The sequence below is a fragment of the Bombus terrestris genome, chromosome 7 (genome assembly GCF_910591885.1).
Source record: "Bombus terrestris chromosome 7, iyBomTerr1.2, whole genome shotgun sequence".
In the NCBI taxonomy this organism is placed as follows: Eukaryota; Metazoa; Arthropoda; class Insecta; order Hymenoptera; family Apidae; genus Bombus; species Bombus terrestris.
In genome coordinates this window covers 22,981,294-23,000,475 of record NC_063275.1, presented here as the reverse complement: position 1 = coordinate 23,000,475, position 19,182 = coordinate 22,981,294, and the positions used below count along the sequence as shown (strand labels likewise).

Below are 19,182 nucleotides of genomic sequence, written 5' to 3'. Positions count from 1 at the left end.
ATCTCTCTGAGAACCTTCGTCCCTAATGGCACGATCGTCCAGGCTATCCGTCGAAAAGCTGCACTCCGCTTCACTCAGCATGCAATCGATCGTCTGTGACCGACGACTCTTACCTCTCAGAGCTTCTTGCATCTCCTCCATTTCGGCCACCCATGATGGTTTCCTGTACTCCTTTGTTCCGAGGATTCCTAAGGAATCGAGGGATTATTAGCAATGTATTCGCATCTTCGACCCTTTCAGTCCCATCTTCCAAGCGACCTGATAATTCTTTTTAAGCCTTTGCATTTTAGATCAAAGCATTCTTTTCCGCTTCCTGGCTTTCGAATCGTTTCGTGAAATTGTTCGGAACCTTTTTAATTGGAAAATCTGAACGTGAGAATTTTGAAAAGCATGCGTGGCAATTTGTAATTTTCAGAAGTTCGAGAATTTCCACATTTAGAAATTTAAAGATTTGATAATTTAGACGTTTAGAAATTTAAAAGATTTGGCGATTTAGAAATTCGAAAGTTTAGAGGTTTCAGGATTTCGCTGTTAAGCTATTGAAAGTACGTATTGTTTTGTTCTCTGCAATCGTAAAATTAGAAAATTCCGCTACAAGAGTTGTTTAAATTAATCTGCGGATTAATACTAAATTAGGAATCTTATGATCATTTTCACACAAAAATTCGAGAGCCAATGGATGGAACTCAAAGGGTCCGAGTAGCTGGCAAAACGCTAAATGAAAAAATATAAAAAAAGTGTATAAAAGTGATAGGATGTGCGTGTTCAGTGTGAGTTTTGAGACATAATATTTATGAGGGAGATACAGGGAGAGCATTGGGAGATTTTCGCTGATGAATCCAATCGAAGAAGAGCGTAGCTGAAAAGAACTCGTATCAAGCAGATTAGCGAAGCTTCTACAATTTTCGAAAATTGCTTCTTCGTTCGGGATGAACGAATCGTTACCTTCTACAGACAGGTACGTCATCGTGGTCGATACACCGAGTGGATTGTGTACTTCGAACACAATCTCACCCGTGTCGTCGGGATATGTTTCGGCTATCGTCAGTATCGACGTGCCATCGTCGAATTCCTCGATTTGGAATTCTTCGGACGGCATGATCTCCTGGCCTTGCTTGTACCATTTTCCTTCTGGTTTCGGTTTTCCCTTGACCTTCACTTCCAGTCTATGAAAAATAGAACATAATAAAAATTGATAAAGATAACTGAAAATAGCTAGATTTGATTTAATAAAATTCTTAGCTTTATCCATAAGAAATTATCGATGGTATTAGTATAATTATTAGATATATTATACGTTATAATATATACATATTAGATATCTTGGATAAATTAAATTAACTATTAGTTTAAATTTAGAATTTAATCTAAAGAATCAGCTTTGTCTGACTCGAAAGTAACATTCTACTTATTGGGTTGGTAACTAAGTGATTGCGGATTTTGTTATTATCATCTAATGATAAAATTCGTAATCACTTAGTTGCCAAACCAATAGATATAGCGTAAAATACAGCTGGATTTCTTTGATTCTCAAGTACGGATATAAAAATTGGAACGATTTTTTTATCGTAAAAATATATACGATTATCTTCCATGGGTCCACATTCGCGTGAAAGATTTCTTAAATGTTTGTAACATCATCTTTTTACCTGGTTAACTCTCCGACTTTGGTAGGAATTAACTGAGGAAGTTTCTTTATTATCTCCGGCGCAGATTCCTCTGTGTCCGTGTCGAACAAGGGAGTTTCCTAAAAAAGAAAAGAATTAAATTGAAAAATTATACGTATTTATAGAAAAATCGAAGTTTACGCAAGGTGATTTTTCTGTAGGTACCTTGGGAGATAAGAGATCCTCTTCCGAACCACTCTGCCCTGTAGTAAGAGACGTCGCAACGATCGAGGATGCAATCTCCGAATCTGGTACGTACTCGTATGCTGCGAAGGGAAAAATATTATTATAAAAATCGAATTATGATTTTCTAAAATGTACATTTCATAGAACATTTCATCTTGGTTTTTCATATTCTTGTAATACTATCTTTAATATCAAATTTAAATAGTATTATTCTTATTAATTTATATTATTTCTTCTTATATTATTATATCTAATATTATTTTACAATCTGCTGTGCAAAATTTCCTCACCACACGTTCCGTACCAAATTTAAATAAATGCCATTTATTCGATCATAACAATTCAATATATAATAAAATCTCATCACTCATAATTTTATTATTCGACACATTAACCATTATTAGATTCTTTCAAATTGTTACTTTTAGTATTACCATTAAGTTCATATTCCTACGTATTATTTTATCTTTACAAAACTGTCTCATAAATTTCTCCTAAATTTTCTCGAAATCTTATCATCTCGAATTTAATCATTTCTATTATTATCCGCAAACAACAATAATTAAATACACGATAAAATACCTTCTACGATAAGCGACGTCATGCAAACGGCCTCGCCAACAGGATTCACGGCACGACAAGTGTATTCTCCGGCATCTTCAGGGAATACTTCGGTTATGGCCAAACTACACACACCTTCCGTGTCTTGTATAATAGTAATCTCTTTGCCCTCTTTGATAGGTTTGTTGTCGTGGTACCATTCCACTTTAGGCGTAGGTTTCCCTTGGACGATGCACGTTAGGTTTGCGCTTTCACCGTCCATGACCCTGACCGGTGACAATCGTTTAACAAACGTCGGTGAAACAAGCTCAACGGTTTCTTCCCACGGTGTCTCCAACATATTTATCGTCGCCGTGCAGGTGACTGATCCGCCAACGTTTTCGGCGCGACAGGTGTACGTGCCCGCGAACTCGGGCTTGATCTCCTTGATCATGAGGATCGATCTGTTCTCTTGCGTCACAATCCTTACCTGTGGCGTGGACTGCAATAGAAATTTACAAATTATTTTGTTCGTAATTCTCAAGAGTCTCTGGTATTGTTAATTTCCAGTGTAGATATTTTAAATCTTTAAACACAAATTATTTATTATTTGCGATGTTTGAGGATTTCTCCTGTGATTAAATTTTGACGAGGATATTTTAGAATTCTAAATGCAAATTGTTGTTTATTCGGTGACTTTTAATGGTTTCTGTTCGATTTGCGATGCGAACATTTTTCTAAAGATTCTAAGTGCAAATTGTCTTTCATTTGTGATTTTCAAACGTTCTTGTCGTGGCTAACTTTAAATGCAAACTGGAATTTTTGATAGAAATCATCATTTATTTGTAATATTTTAGAATTTTTATTATAGTTAATTAGTTTCCAGCGTATGTATTTTGAATTTTTGGTACAAGTGTCTTGTTATTTAATAAGAGATATAGTTAGCTATTACTAAGATTCTGAGAATGATACGAAAGCCTTGAACAGAAGTCAAAAGATGTGGAAAATGAATTTGAAAATGTAAGCAGAGAAACAAGTGTGTAAATGTTAAAAAATACAAACGCAGAAAAATATAAGGAGAAATAGGAAAATGAATAAGTACGAAAGTAGGAAGCTGAAGTACCTCCAGAGGACGAGTTTCGTGGAACCACTGGAAGGAGGCTGTCGGATAGGATTCAACACGTGTTTCCATGATCACGACCTCTCCTTCGGCGACAATCTGTGGTTGTAGCGGCTCGATAAACCTCGGAGCTTTCACTTCGTCTGTCTTGTCCTCGCGTTCTTTCACCGTAACAGAGCCCGAACTTCTCGCCTCTCCAACAGGATTTTGAACTCTAACCTCGTATTTCCCGCCATCTTTTTTCGTCACCTCAGGAATATATAATTCAGTGGTAGTTTCATAAATATTTATCACCCGTTTGTCAGATGGGACAATTTCAGTTCCATTGCGGAACCATTTCACTTTTGGCGTTGGTTTGCTCTCGAAATCAGCTGACAAAGTTAGAGGTTTTCCAAGTTCGGCTACCAAGGCTGGCAAAGGCCTGGTGATCTTTGGTGCTCTTAGAACTTCCGGTTTAGTGATCTTCACGGCGGTACCGATCACCAAATTAGCTCTGCATTCGGCTCGACCGAATTTATTCACAGCTCGAACGCGATAAATCGTCTCGTCCTCTTTCATTGGCTCCAATATATGCAATTTTGCTTCACCGGTTTCAGGATTGAAGGTGATTTCTCTACCCTTTTGAGGTTTCAGTTCTTGCTCTCCGCGATACCATTTTACTTCCGGCACCGGTGTTCCAGTGACCACACATTCAAGTAGAGCTGGTTTGTGCTCTTCCACCATGAGAGGCTTAATGGGTGTTGCGAAGTGTGGCGCTACGCCTTCTTCCTCTTTTTCTGTGAAATAGAACGTCGTATGAGTTTATGGTAATTGTAAAGTGGAACGATCACGCGACGATACTGTAAAACTTCATGCAAAACACATTTGCGTAATAGGGTAGATTGTACGCAACGAGCATGGAATTTTAATTTCGTTAAAATACTCGGATGTATATAATTATAATTATCATTATTTTCATTAATAATTGGAATATTCAAGAATAATTATTAATAAAAATAATGGCTTTTTTTGAACGTAAAGTGAACAGGCTTGCCGGTCGCTAAAATTAAATAAAAAAAGCAAACACTAAAATTTCTAAAACTTAAAATACAAACTTTTAAAAATTTCTATATATATTATTATAGGTTATATGTGATTTATAAATAATTGCTTCCTTTTTAATTAAGTGTATCTACATTACCCTATAGAATAAGGAAAACACACAGTAACAACAAAGAAACACACGTAAAAAGCATCGTTCACACGTTTGCCAAGAAATTTCATAAATCCATAGAGTCGTAAGCCATTTGTAAAAAGTCGTCAATTTCATAAGCCATAAAAAATTGAACGAAAACGATTACACAGACGTCACAACACATAGATCTAGTACCGAATATCACGAGATTCACGGTGGACGTGGCTACTCCAGCGGGATTTGATGCTCTGCAAGAATACATGCCGGCATCCTCTTCCTTCACCTTAGTTATCTCCAACGAGGCTGTCGTTTCGTAGATGGTCATTATATACTTCTCACTGGCGTGAAGCTCCTGCTCGTTTCTGTACCAGGTAATTTCGGGGAATGGACTGCCGAACACAGTACATGTGAATTCTGCGGTTGTTTCTGGTTGCGCGATAACGGGTTGTAGCTTCTGAATGAACCTCGGAGCGATCTTTTTGTCTTTGTCCGTGATGGATATTTCTACTTGCGTACGCTGCTTGCGTCTGCTCTTACGATCCTCCACTTTTTCTTCTTTGATCTTTGTTTCGACCTCGACTACATCTTTCGTGACCACATCTTTCACTTTTTCCTCCACTCTAACCTCTTCTACGGTAACAGTTTCATCGATCACTTCTGTCTTTTCTATAGGAACAGGTACTTCTTCTGGTTTCTTTTTAGGTTTCCTCCATGGTATTTTAGCCACTGTTTCTTCCTTCTCTTCTATCTCTTTTGGTTTTTCTAATTTCACTGGTTTCAATTCTGGTATTTTTTCTTCCTTAGGTTTCTCTTCGGGTTTCTCCTTTTTGATAGGTTTCAGAGTTACCTCTTCGGGTACTTGCTTTTCCTGTGGCTTCTTGGGTATTGGTCTAAGACGAACCTCATCTTTCTCGTCTACTACTTCTACCTTTTCTTTCTTGACTGGTTTAAGAACCACTTCTTCTATTTTTTCTATGAATTCTTCGTGTTTCTCGACTGGTTTCAATTCGACTACTTCCTTCTCTTCTTCCGGTTTCTTTGGTCGTCGTTTCTTTATCCTGGAGACTTCTGTTTCAACAATCTCTTCGATTACTGTATCTTCTTTGTGTACCACTTCAGGTTTGATCTCTTCAATTTCGACTTTTTCTTCGACGACTTCTTTCACCATTTCTTTCTTCGGTGTCCTCCACGGAACTGCGGGCGCTTCTACAGGTTTATGTTCTTCGATCTCTTTAACCACCACCTGGGTTATTTCTTTAGCTTCCACTTTCTGTTCCACGACCGTTGTTTCCTCCGAGACCACTTTCTCTTGATCGATCGGTACGACTGTGACTTCTTCTCGGAAATCGACGACCTTCTTCGCCTTTTTGCCAACGCGCCATGGTAATATGGATTCAGGTTTTTCTTCTTCTTTAGGTTTCTCTTCGACTTTTTCAGGGACCGGCTTTGGAACCGGTTTTAATTTCACTTCCTCCGGTTTCTCCTCTTCTGGTTTCTCGATAGGTTTGCCTGGTTTCAGCTTAACTTCTGGCTTCTTTTCTTCTTCCGGCTTCTCTTTTTCTATAGGTTTCAAAGTAACTTCTTCTGGTTTTTTCTCATCCTTCGGAAGACGCTTGACGGGCTTTAATATTACTTCTTCTGGCTTCTCCTCTACTTCCTTGGGAAGTCGCTTAACAGGTTTTAACGTAACTTCTGGTTTTTCCTCCTCTGGTTTCTCCTTCTTAATTGGTTTCAAAGTAACTTCTTCCTTCTCTATCTCTTCCTTAGGAAGACGCTTAACTGGCTTCAATGTTATCTCTTCAGGCTTTTCTTCTTCTGGTTTCTTCAAATGCTTGACAGGTTTCAATTTAACTTCAGATTTTTCTTCCTCTGGTTTCTCTTTCTTAACTGGTTTCAGAGTAACTTCTTCCTTCTCCACTTCTTCCTTGGGAAGACGCTTGACAGGTTTCAATGTCACTTCTTCCGGCTTTTCTTCTTCTGGTATCTTCAAAGGCTTTACAGGTTTCAATTTGACTTCTGGTTTTTCTTCTTCCGGTTTCTCTTTCTTAATTGGTTTCAAAGTAACTTCCTCCTTCTCCACCTCTTCCTTAGGAAGGCGCTTGACAGGTTTCAATGTTACTTCTTCCGGTTTTTCCTCCTCTTGTTTGGGAAGTCGCCTAACAGGTTTTAACGTGACTTCTGGTTTCTCCTCCTCTGGCTTTTCTTTCTTAATTGGTTTCAAAGTAACTTCCTCCTTCTCCACCTCTTCCTTAGGAAGACGCTTGACAGGTTTTAATGTCACTTCTTCCGGCTTCTCCTCTGCTTCCTTGGGAAGTCGCTTAACAGGTTTTAACGTTACTTCTGGCTTTTCTTCTTCAGGTTTCTCCTTCTTAATTGGTTTCAAAGTAACTTCCTCCTTCTCCACCTCTTCCTTAGGAAGACGCTTGAAAGGTTTTAATGTCACTTCTTCCGGCTTCTCCTCTGCTTCCTTGGGAAGTCGCTTAACAGGTTTTAATGTAACTTCTGGTTTTTCTTCTTCAGGTTTCTCCTTCTTAATTGGTTTCAAAGTAACTTCCTCCTTCTCCACCTCTTCCTTAGGAAGACGCCTGACAGGTTTCAATGTCACTTCTTCCGGTTTTTCCTCCTCTTGTTTGGGAAGTCGCCTAACAGGTTTTAACGTGACTTCTGGTTTCTCCTCCTCTGGCTTTTCTTTCTTAATTGGTTTCAAAGTAACTTCCTCTTTCTCCACCTCTTCCTTAGGAAGAGGCTGGACAGGTTTTAATGTCACTTCTTCCGGCTTCTCCTCTGCTTCCTTGGGAAGTCGCTTAACAGGTTTTAACGTTACTTCTGGTTTTTCTTCTTCAGGTTTCTCCTTCTTAATTGGTTTCAATGTAACTTCCTCCTTCTCCACCTCTTCCTTAGGAAGACGCTTGACAGGTTTTAATGTCACTTCTTCCGGCTTCTCTTCTGCTTCCTTGGGAAGGCGCTTAACAGGTTTTAACGTAACTTCTGGTTTTTCTTCTTCAGGTTTCTCCTTCTTAATTGGTTTTAAAGTAACTTCTTCCTTTTCTACTTCCTCCTTGGGAAGAGGCCTGACAGGTTTCAATGTCACTTCTTCCGGTTTTTCCTCCTCTTGCTTGGGAAGTCGCCTAACAGGTTTTAACGTGACTTCTGGTTTCTCCTCCTCTGGCTTTTCTTTCTTAATTGGTTTCAAAGTAACTTCCTTCTTCTCCACCTCTTCCTTAGGAAGACGCTTGACAGGTTTTAATGTCACTTCTTCCGGTTTTTCCTCCTCTTGTTTGGGAAGTCGCCTAACAGGTTTTAACGTGACTTCTGGTTTCTCCTCCTCTGGCTTTTCTTTCTTAATTGGTTTCAAAGTAACTTCCTCTTTCTCCACCTCTTCCTTAGGAAGACGCTTGACAGGTTTTAATGTCACTTCTTCCGGCTTCTCCTCTGCTTCCTTGGGAAGTCGCTTAACAGGTTTTAACGTTACTTCTGGTTTTTCTTCTTCAGGTTTCTCCTTCTTAATTGGTTTCAATGTAACTTCCTCCTTCTCCACCTCTTCCTTAGGAAGACGCTTGAAAGGTTTTAATGTCACTTCTTCCGGCTTCTCCTCTGCTTCCTTGGGAAGTCGCTTAACAGGTTTTAATGTAACTTCTGGTTTTTCTTCTTCAGGTTTCTCCTTCTTAATAGGTTTCAAAGTAACTTCTTCCTTTTCCACTTCCTCCTTGGGAAGACGCCTGACAGGTTTCAATGTCACTTCTTCCGGTTTCTCTTCCTCTTGCTTGGGAAGTCGCCTAACAGGTTTTAACATTACCTCTGGTTTTTCTTCTTCAGGTTTCTCCTTCTTAATTGGTTTCAAAGCAACTTCCTCCTTCTCCACCTCTTCCTTAGGAAGGCGCTTGACAGGTTTTAATGTCACTTCTTCTGGCTTCTCCTCTACTTCCTTGGGAAGTCGCTTAACAGGTTTTAACGTAACTTCTGGTTTTTCCTCCTCTGGTTTCTCCTTCTTAATTGGTTTCAAAGTAACTTCTTCCTTTTCTACCTCTTCCTTAGGAAGACGCTTAACTGGCTTCAATGTTATCTCTTCAGGCTTTTCTTCTTCTGGTTTCTTCAAATGCCTGACAGGTTTCAATTTAATTTCAGGTCTTTCTTCCTCTGGTTTCTCTTTCTTAATTGGTTTCAGGGTAACTTCTTCCTTTTCTACCTCTTCCTTAGGGAGACGCTTCACAGGTTTTAATGTCACTTCTTCTGGCTTCTCCTCTACTTCCTTGGGAAGTCGCCTAACAGGTTTTAATGTAATTTCTGCTTTTTCTTCTTCTGGTTTCTCTTTCTTAATTGGTTTCAGAGTAACTTCTTCCTTCTCCACTTCTTCCTTAGGAAGTCGCTTGACAGGTTTCAATGTCATTTCTTCTGGTTTCTCCTCCTCTGCTACTATTTTCTTAGTTGGTTTCTTTCCAGGTTGCCATTGCAATTCAGTCTTCTTTTCCAAAACTTCTCCATTCTCCACTGCTTTAGGCTTCTCCATTGGTTTGAGCGTTATTTCTTCAGGTGTTTCTTTCTCTTTGGGAATTTTCTGAATCGGTTTCAAAGTTACTTCCTCTGTTTCTACCTTTTCTTCTGGCTTCCTCTCTTTCCTCGTAGGTTTTAATACAACAGCTGTAAAGTCTTCAATTTCGGCTTCTTTTATTTCCTTCGTAACGTCTTCACGTTCTTGAGGCTTCTTCCCTCGTTTAACCGGTTTTAAGGCCACCGACTTAAAGTCGCCGATGCTTTCTTCCTCTTGCTTGACTACCTTTTCATCTACAATTTGCTTCTTTTCAGTTACTTTCTCTAAAATCTTGTCTTGCTCCTTGTCGATTATTTTTTCTTCAGAAACTACCGGTTTCTTGGGTTTCGCTTTTCTATGCCATGTCGTTTCTTCAATTTCCTTTATTTCTTCTTCTTTTGGTTTGAGCGGTTTTACCTGCACTTCCTCATCTTTTGGAGCTTCAGATTTAACTTTTTCAAGTGGTTTCAGTTCTGGTTTCTCTCGTTCCTCCTCTGCCGGTTTCGGTTTTTGGAATGGCTTCAATTTGATTTCTTCTTTCGGCTTTTCTTCGGGCTTTCGTTTTGGAATGGGTTTCAGTTGCACTTCCTCCTTCTTTTCTTCTTCAAGTGGAATGCGTTTGACAGGCTTCAGCGTCACTTCTTCCGGTTTCTCCTGTTCTTCTGGTACACGTTCACGTCTGGTAGGCTTCAATACAACTGATCTAATATCTTCAACTTGTTCTTCTTTCCTTTCCGGTATCTTTCGTGGAACTTTCTTATCTCGAAGCCATGGGACCTTTTCTAGTTTCTCTTTTTCTTCCTCTGGTTTCTCTTCAGGTTGAACTTCTGGATGAAGTTTCTGCGGAATTTCCGGCTTCTCTTCCTTCAGTTTCTTTCCTCGTATCCATGGAACAGGTACTTCTTCTTCAGGCTGAACTTTCTGCGGAACGACCGTCTTTTCTTCCTTTAGTTTCTTTCCTCGTACCCATGGAACAGGCATCTCTTCTTCAGGCTGAACTTTCTGCGGAATTTCCGGCTTCTCTTCCTTTAGCTTTTTTCCTCGTACCCATGGAACAGGCACTTCTTCTTTTGTCTGTTTTTCAGTCGTCTTTTCAGTCTTTTCGACGTCGAGAAGAGTAGTATCCTCTTCTTCGTGATAAGGAATCTTTTCTGTAGGTTTCTTTTTACCTCTGGCCCAAGGGACTGGCACTTCTTTCAATTTTTCCTCAGACTCGATATCCTTCTTCACATCCAAGATCGTTTTATCTTCTTCTTCCTGGTATGGCGCTTTTTCTTTTGGTTTCCTTTCTTTTCTCCAAGTTTTTACTTTTTCTGTCTTCTCTTCCTCAACTTTCTCTTCTTTGTCGATCTTTAATAGCTTTGTATCTTCTTCTTCTATAAATTGTGTCTTATCTGTCACCCTCTGCAAATCTACTTTGTCTAAAGTTTCCTTCTTAATTTCTCTCTTTTCCGTTTTCGTTGGTTTCAGCGTGACTTCTTCCAGACTTTCTCTACGAATTTCTCTTTGCTCAACTTTAGTCTTCTTTAAAGTTATTTTCTCCTCAGTCCAAGGTTTAGTTTCCGGTTTCTTTTCAACTTCTTCTATCTTCTTGACCTGTTTATCAATTTTGACCGTAGTTTCTGTGTCTTTGGAGACTTGAAGAAGGGTTGTGTCTTCCTCTTCAGTGAGTACGTCTTTTCTTTCAGGCTTTTTAGATACTTCTTTCACTTCCTTCTTGGGAATTGGTTTCAAATCCACTGCTTCAAGACTTGGTTTCTCAATTTCTCCCTTTTCTGGTCTGGATGGTTTTAATTCTACTGTCTCTATTTGTTCTTTGGGTATTTCTTTCTTGTCAGGTTTAGTTCTCTTCAAAGTTATCTTCTCATCAGTCCAAGGTTTAAGTTGCTCAACCTTCTCTGTTGAAATCGACTCTTTTCTGAGTTTCTTCACTCGAGTGTCTTTGGTAACATCAAGCAACGTCGTGTCTTCCTGTTCTACGTAATCAGTCTTGTGTACTTCTTTCACTGTCTTCTCTGTGATTTCTTTCGTGACTGATTTAAGATCCACTGTTTCCAGACTTTCTTTTCGTACCTCAGATTTTATAATCTTTGATGGTTTCAGCTCTACCGTTTCTAACGTTTCCTTTTCAACCTCTTTCTTCATAGGTTTCGCTTTCTTCAAGGTCACTTTCTCTTCGGTCCAAGGTTTAGGCCCTTCTGGCTTCTCTTCTATCTTCTCTTTCCTCAATTTCTTCAGTTCTTCAGTCTTCGATACGTCTAATAAAGAAGTGTCTTCCTGTTCAAGGTATTCAGTCTTTTCAGTGATTTTCTCAGTGACTTTCTCAGTCACTGCTGTTGGAATAGGCTTCAGGTCCACCTTCTCCACACTTGGCTTTCGAATCAGAAGTTTCTCCACCTTGGATGGCTTTAGTTCTACAGTCTCTATAGTTTCTTTCTCAACTTCTTTTCTTATAGGTTTAGATTTCTTCAAGGTGATCTTTTCTTCTGTCCATGGCTTTGCCTGTTCTACCTTCTCTTCAATCTTCTCCTTCTTTATTTTTCTGACCTCTTCGGTTCTGGACACGTCCAACATGGACGTATCTTCCTGTTCAAGGTAATCAGTTTTCGAAATAATTTCTTCACTAACTTTCTCAGTCACAGTTGCAGGAACAGGTTTCAGATCTACTTTTTCCAAGCTAGGTTTCTCAATATCCTTCTTAACGATCCGCGAAGGTTTTAGTTCCACAGGTTCTATAGTTTCTCTAGGAATCTCTTTCCTGTCAGGTTTCGCTTTCTTCAATGTAACCTTCTCTTCGGTCCAAGGTTTAGTCTCTTCCTTTTTCTGCTGAACAGTTTCGTCCACTTTCTTCGTGGTTTTAATAAATCTAGAGTCTTCTTCTTCCACGTAAGTCTCCGCTGTAGTCTCTTCCAGTCGAGCAATCTTCTCTTCAGTCCTCACATCCTTCGTTACTTCTTTCGTAACATGTTTCAAGTCAACAGCTTCCAAACTAGCTCTTCTAATTTCTTTTTTCTCAATTTTCGCTGGTTTTAATTCAACTTCCTCCAATTTTTCTTTCGGTGTTTCGCGAGGTATCTGTGGAGTTCTCTTTAATACTATAGCTTCTTCGGTCCAAGGCTTAACTTGGGACTCTGTCCCTTGTAATTTGTCCAAAGATGTGTCACGAGATTTCGCTTTCTCTTTTCGCCATGGCGTCGCGTCGCCAAGTCGAGGTCGATGATGAATTCGCCCCTTTCTCCAAGGTAACAATTCATCCCCTGGTTGTAAAGGTATTTCGAGTGGCAATCCATTCTCGTCTAAGGGTAACGGTTCAAGGACAATGTCCTTGCCCGTACCAAGACCTATCGATGGTTTCACGCCGGTTTTCGCGCCTGGTCCCGTTTCTGCAGGAACTTCGTAATACGCTCCTTTTCTCTCTGCAATGGTACACGTGCCAGAGTAATTTTAAATCTCGTTTCAGGATGACATCGTTGAATCATCGCTCACACGGAAGGAAGCTCCGAATCATGCTAAAAACAAGCTGGCAACTGGTACGTGGGATGATGTATGTTTTAAGTGAGTAGCAACGATATTAGTGCATGCTCAACTATGATAGTACTTTGGTAGCTGTAAAATAATTTATGTCCGTATTCCATTGCTATCGTTATTGTTGTTTAGTAGGTGTTTGACATCAGTAGAATGAAATTCTATTTATCTGAGTCAGTTCAGGGTCGAATGCTTCTAGAAATACTACTAGAAATAAAAAGTTTTAAATACGGTGAAATATTTATTGTCAAAATGGCGATTAAGGGAAGATTTTGGGATGGTCTCTTGCGAAAATCATTGGAAAACAAGAATAAGAATTACATTTTTATTTAAAAATGTTTCTTCCTATTGAGTATTATTATTTAGGAAATAGTTGAGAAACTCTTTTCTTATCATATGAAAATAAAGTTATTCTATTGTAACTTTTCAAATTTCTAATTTAATAATCAGATTTCTTGTGATTCTCAAACATAGTTATAATTTTTCTTTTAAAAAATAGGGATTCACATTTAGATAAGAGGTAAACGAAGCTCAGATAGATGGAATCCTATTATAATCGGTAAGGATTTTTCACATGATACAGACTTTTTGGCGTTAATTTCTAATTACACTCTAAAATAAAAATAATCTCCTTCGCGATGAATTTTTTATACATCGTAATTCAGTTCTTTTTCGTAACACACTAAGATTGTCCTCCTGGCGATAAAATTGAAGATTCGAAAAATCGCGATGCCATAAAAATCGTTCAACCTTAAAATATTCCAAATAAATTATTATATTGAAATTAAACAATTCGTGGTTTCAAAAGTAAATTGGAAAGGCATATACAATGTGCGTTAAGAAATCAAAACTTCGTCTTCTTAAATCTATCCATAAGTATGTGTTTCGATATCCGTGCACAAGAATGCAATTTCAAATAGTAAAAATAAAATAATAATTATATATATATATTATACGTATATCTAAACGCGACATGTGTCACACGTGAAATAAAGTTCTCTAATTCGTACTGACAAGTGTTAAAATATCTTCGATACTCTACGAAGTTCAAAGACGTCCAAGATCAAATGAAACACAATGCGTAAATTGAAACAGTCCAAAGTAATTTATCCTCGGCATCTGATCTCTCGTTGTGTCTCGATATTGGGAACATTTGTGCCGTCATTTGTGTGTCAGGGCAGTAACATGCCAAAACAACACAATTCTAACCGAAGATATTTTTAATAATTACTCGTGACTATAGCAAATAACGAACAGAGAAAGAGAGAGAGGGAGGGAGAGAGAGAGAGATTTTGTCTTGTGTCTGATCGTGAGAAATCAAGAAACGAACAATGTTTCAGCAGTAAACAAACATAAATATTTCGTTACACGGGAATTATATAAACAATACGTGACGACATTTGAGTTGCTTACAAAACACGATAAATGGCCTGTCTAATTAATCATATCGTGAAACGTTCGCGACAATATCCGGTGGTTTTATAGATTTTCATCCGAGGATTCGAACGCGTGTAAATGCACTTGAAAATTTATGTTTCGCAATTTTGGATGGACGACCGGTGGAGTTGGGCCAAGTCGACCTCGCAAAAGAGAAATCAAGGCAGATCGCCAGTGGATCGTCCTTCGGAAACCAAAGTTATTCGGATTGTTAATATTCGGACGTGAAATAATAATCGCGATGAAGCAGGATTTATTTTAAAAATAAATCACAGCCGATTCCTCGATCTTCCATTTCGAATGAGTAAACACAAGGTTTCTTTACGTAACGCGAGAAACAATTTACGACATCGTAGTTTCTTTAACATCATAGTTCAATAAATTTTATTAAAAAATTGCCGAGATTGTTTTCTTACGAAAATCGTCTTTTTTCGTTTTCCTTTTCCCTCAATTCTTTCTTTTTTTTTTTTAAGTATAAAATTAAGATGTTAAATTATGCGGTCGTTATTTCTCGGAGAAAAGGATTAAATGATTTCTCGAGTGTTAAAACGCCTTCTGCAGACGTTGCTTACTTTTGATTTCTTTTTCATTCTCAGCGGGAGATTTTAGCGTAATATCAACGAAAGCGTGCAACACGCTCGTCTTTAAACTTCGCGTGAGTTTATTTTTAAACACGACATGAAACAGATGATTCGTCATCGACTAGCCAGATTCCAAATGAAACTTTTTCGCGGTTTCACTGTTTTTTTCAGATATATTTTTAAGTCGATTCTGTTAATCGTGGACTCACCCGCGAAGTGAATAATTGGAATAAGACAGAAACGGAGATAGGTTCTTTTGTCGAAGAAATTAATCATAATAAGCGTGACAGATGTGACTGCAGTTTAACCGATCGTTTAGAATAAACGATATCGAATAAAATAATATTTGGGAAAGTAATCGCACAAATAGTTATACATTTTCAAAGGTAAAAACTGTAGTATGAATGCGTATTATTAATTAATTTATGTTTTTTTTATTACAGCGTTATTCGTATTTGTATATTATTATTTGTTTAATATGTTCTATTAATAAATTTTTCTGTTCCATCAAATTTGTGATTGCAATGATAAATGACACATCTCAAGTCTCAGTACCAGATTAAAAATTCGTTAATAAATTAATTATTCCTTTTTTTATAATGGCTTTCATTTTAAACTCGTTTATATCAATTATTGCAATCGTTTTATTTTAAATAAATACAAATTTGATTTGAAGAGATTCCTTATGAATACTTCGCAGAATAAAATGGAAAAAGAAGATTCAAATAAACTTTGTATAAGATGTAGACAATGTAAGTCTAAAGTTCAATAAGTCAAAAGCATGAAGCAAATTTATAGCGAATTATTACGTATCAAATGCTTATGACACATTAAGCAGCCTAACGTCGGTCAGAATTATCCAAAAATTTCAATGATTTCCTTCAAGCTATTAAAAAATCTTCCCATTACATCAACAAATTTCCTATTTCAAATTTTTTGCCTATCGATTAAAATTGATAGGATCAAGTATTTCAATTTCTTGAGAAATTTTTTTCAAAGGTAACAAAACGTCTATCTACGAATTTTCCATCTCGAATCTGCTGATTATCATCTCAAAGTTTGTCCGATTAATAATCTCGACATCGACGATTCTCTAAAAAATTCTTCAAAAACAATTTTCTAATCCTTTTTCTTAATAGCTTCTAACAAAACTCATCAATTCAAAATTCTTTTTAATTACCGAGAATTCTATCATTTTGAAATTCCTCCGACCAACAGTCCCAACATTTGTAATCCCGCAATGATTTTCTTTGAAATATCAAAAAATCCTTCCTCACCGATAAATTTTGTATCTCAAATCCGCCGACCATCGTTTCAAAATTCTCAATTATCGTCGACAGTTCGATCATCTCTTCATAATTTCCTCGAAGCTATTAATATTAAAAATTCCACTTTCCCTTGACAAATTTTTCATCTCAAATTCCCAAGTATCGCCTCAAAATTCGCCGATCCATCATCATCTCGATCCCAACCCTAATCCCCTCATTGTTTCAAAATCCCCAATCGTCAATCGCTGCAACATCCACGACTTTCTAAAATTTCTGCTTAAAGATTCCTATCTCGAAGAGAAGACTCGATAAATTGTCTTCAACGTCCTAACCAAATATCGTGTTCATCGCTTCGACGCCTTCCTGCGGTAAACGTGGACGTCGCGCGGAGGAGTTACAACGCGGAAGCCCCGTCTAGCGTTCTAAGCTCGCTAATAACCTGGCGGCGGGTCATTATTCTAGAGAAGGAGGTAACGGAGGCGGCGGTCGCACGCACAGTTTCCCACTCAAAATGAAAAACCCGAACGCGACCCGTCGTAGAGGGGGCAACGGTGATGCATGCACCGAATACTTTCAGTGTCGGACGCCGACGACTCGTGGTGGGGAAACTCGTGTCTGACGCCACTACGCACATCTCTACCCCAAGCTTAGTCTAGCCTTAATAGTCATCCACTGGAAGCCGGAGACGATGAAGCTGGCCAGAACGAAACGTCTTTCTCTGGATCTTACTCTGCTACGACAATCTCCGTTTCCACGCTTCGTCAATTTCTCTTGGCAGGGACAAGGTTCAAGTGACATTTAAGTGATATTCAAGTGATATTTAAGCGGTGCTTCGAATGGTACTCGTAACGGTGACATTTTCTGACCAGTTTCGTGATTAATTGCTGATCAACGTGGTGTTTGACAGTTGGCTGCCTTCGATCGGACTGCATCGCTTTGTTTGCGACAATGTCGAATGCTAGTTCGATCGAAGTGCAGCCGCGATTGAACTGGACACGTCTGATCTTTTATCGAAGTTGAACGTCGCGAAGGTAGTGTGATATATATATATTTTTTAAAGATAAATTCTCGGTGAGCGTTGGTGCGAAAATTTGAATAAAATTCGTGTGGTTGGTTGTAATACAATACTTTGTGGTGCTTGATCGAAGTGACAGACTCGTCGGTGGAAATATATAGAGTTTTCACGTTTTTCTTCGGTGGTTGTTACAGTGAATTGTTGATATATTCTTTTTCTGTTCAGTTTGATTTATTATCGAACGTCATTAATCATTTATTCGGTATAAATATGAGTTCCGTTTCTATTGTTGGACGATTACAAATAGATTCCTTCGAGTTTTAGTGATTCATATATTTTTTTTCGAGATACGAGACTCACGTACCATGTTCGTACGAGATAACGATCAGTATGATTCTTCTTTTCTTTTTTAGCGGTGATGATTCACCTGTGGTGAATAAGACAAAGCGTTGTTTATCGTGACGAGTCTCGTTTCTCGGATACATGTGAGAACGGATACAGTGATACACACTAGGATCTAATGGATGACACACAAAATTTATTCGATGAATCACGGACGATTGGAGTGGTCATGTACAAAAATAAAAATAAAATCAACGTTTAGCGAGACGTGGTTGTCCCTGACCTTCTTCTTTCCCTCGCTCACGCTAATTCATCCGTTTCGTATCTTCTCTTTTTTTTCTCTTCATTCAGCCTCTCGCTCTCATACATCATTTTTTGTTTAATTCGAATTTATCTCGCGTCATCTCTTACATATACAGGAGTTTGATCGCTTTAACACAAGTTTAAAACTGAAGAGATTCTTATCGATCAGCGACTAGAATAATACGACAGAAAATCGAAATTAAACAGTCTTAAACATTCTCGTGTTTCTCGTATAAAATAATTGAAGATCGAGTACGAGCTCAAAATTGAAAACATCTGTATCAATTTCACAGTCGATGGTTACGATGATACAAAGCTATTTTATTTTATATTCCTCTCGAACAAAACTAAGAAGATTAAATACAAATTCGAAACTCAAAAAAATCCTATCGATCAATGAGATTTTACAATCAGTCATGGTAACGTTACAAAATAAGATCAGAATTGAACTATCTTGAAACTGTATATTCTTCGCATCGAACAAAAGAAGATCCAATAAAAATCCAGAAACGAACAGATTCTTACAGATCAATGAGACTATGCGATCGATATTGTAATTACTAAACTGCGAATATTCACTGGTTTGACGTTAATTGAAATACAAAAAAATGTACAGAAAACAACATAATACACAAAAGTATAGAAAATGTGTGAAATAAATTATTTATAATATACAGAGGATAAGATTCTTTCTCTAAATCTCGTTGCTTTAATTCCGTTAAATTCTATTCAGGGCTGGTTCCTTTAAAACATTCGCAGTTCACCAACTACAACAACAAACATAATTCAACTAGAGAGCATCGAAAGATTGCAGCAAGTGGAATTCCACTTAAATCGAAGCCAGTTGGAGCGAGCAGACGGTTGGCCGCTTCGTCACGATGTCCCAACGTCCGTCTCTCCGCTTCCCTCGACGAGCAAGAGGAATCGAGACGTTTCTCTCGGTTGCATCGGGTTTGGACCTCCCTCGTATACGCGATCGGGCCACGAGCGCCGCGAATTTACCAGAAATAATTCCTTCCCGCCTTCCAGAGTGCGCTGACACGCGCTCGCTCCCCCGTATTATTTCTAGCGGGGCTGAATCACCAGGGCAGCTGGGTTGGCCGAAATAGTCAGGCTTCGTCTCCCTCCTTTAAAGCCTGGCACGGCGGACAACCGTCGACGAACCGACGAGAAATGGCAGCTGGGGGCAGCGTGAACGCGAAGAGGTGTGAGGCCACGGAAAAGAAGAGCCGAACGCGCACGCATCGATGAATCAGCGCGCGCTCTTTTTCTCCGCGTCCCGTGTAGACTAGCCGTTGGCAGTTGTCTTCTTGATGCTTCAGGTGGTCGTCGATTCAAGGTCGTTGTCAGGCGAACGAGAAGCTGAAGCTTCGTGCGCACGAATACGTCTCCTCTTCTAGAAGGATCGCCTTCGGTCGTGGATCGTCGATACGACGCGTGGTTTGGGGATGTTTGGTGTAAACGGGAATGGAATTTGTTTTTTCAAGCCTGGAATA

The 19,182-nt window shown here is 38.6% G+C and overlaps 1 protein-coding gene and 1 long non-coding RNA gene across 18 annotated transcripts in view; one reads left to right on the top strand and one right to left on the bottom strand.

Annotated features, from left to right (window-relative positions):
• Window positions 1-17,650, top strand: part of LOC125385371 — a 25,122-nt gene extending 7,472 nt beyond the window's left edge. Inside the window, exons 1-3 of one of the 4 annotated variants that reach the window (XR_007224532.1) lie at window positions 12,646-12,770; window positions 16,310-16,496; window positions 16,604-17,650. This is a non-coding gene — a long non-coding RNA (uncharacterized LOC125385371). Of the gene's footprint in view, window positions 1-12,637; window positions 12,771-16,309 lie in introns of those variants that run through there. The other 3 variants (XR_007224531.1, XR_007224530.1, XR_007224529.1) reach the window with 3 other exon arrangements.
• The window catches only part of LOC100643650 (titin), a 230,450-nt gene that overhangs the window by 53,414 nt on the left and 157,854 nt on the right, over window positions 1-19,182 (bottom strand). For 11 of the 14 annotated variants that reach the window (XM_048407033.1, XM_048407027.1, XM_048407029.1 and 8 more), the window contains 7 exons: window positions 4,883-12,631; window positions 3,517-4,289; window positions 2,436-2,895; window positions 1,833-1,933; window positions 1,650-1,747; window positions 946-1,166; window positions 114-188 (listed from right to left, as the gene is read on the bottom strand). In XM_048407033.1, the coding sequence (XP_048262990.1) occupies window positions 114-188; window positions 946-1,166; window positions 1,650-1,747; window positions 1,833-1,933; window positions 2,436-2,895; window positions 3,517-4,289; window positions 4,883-12,631 (9,477 nt within the window). Of the gene's footprint in view, window positions 1-113; window positions 189-945; window positions 1,167-1,649; window positions 1,748-1,832; window positions 1,934-2,435; window positions 2,896-3,516; window positions 4,290-4,882; window positions 12,632-17,392 lie in introns of those variants that run through there. The other 3 variants (XM_048407026.1, XM_048407028.1, XM_048407032.1) reach the window with 3 other exon arrangements.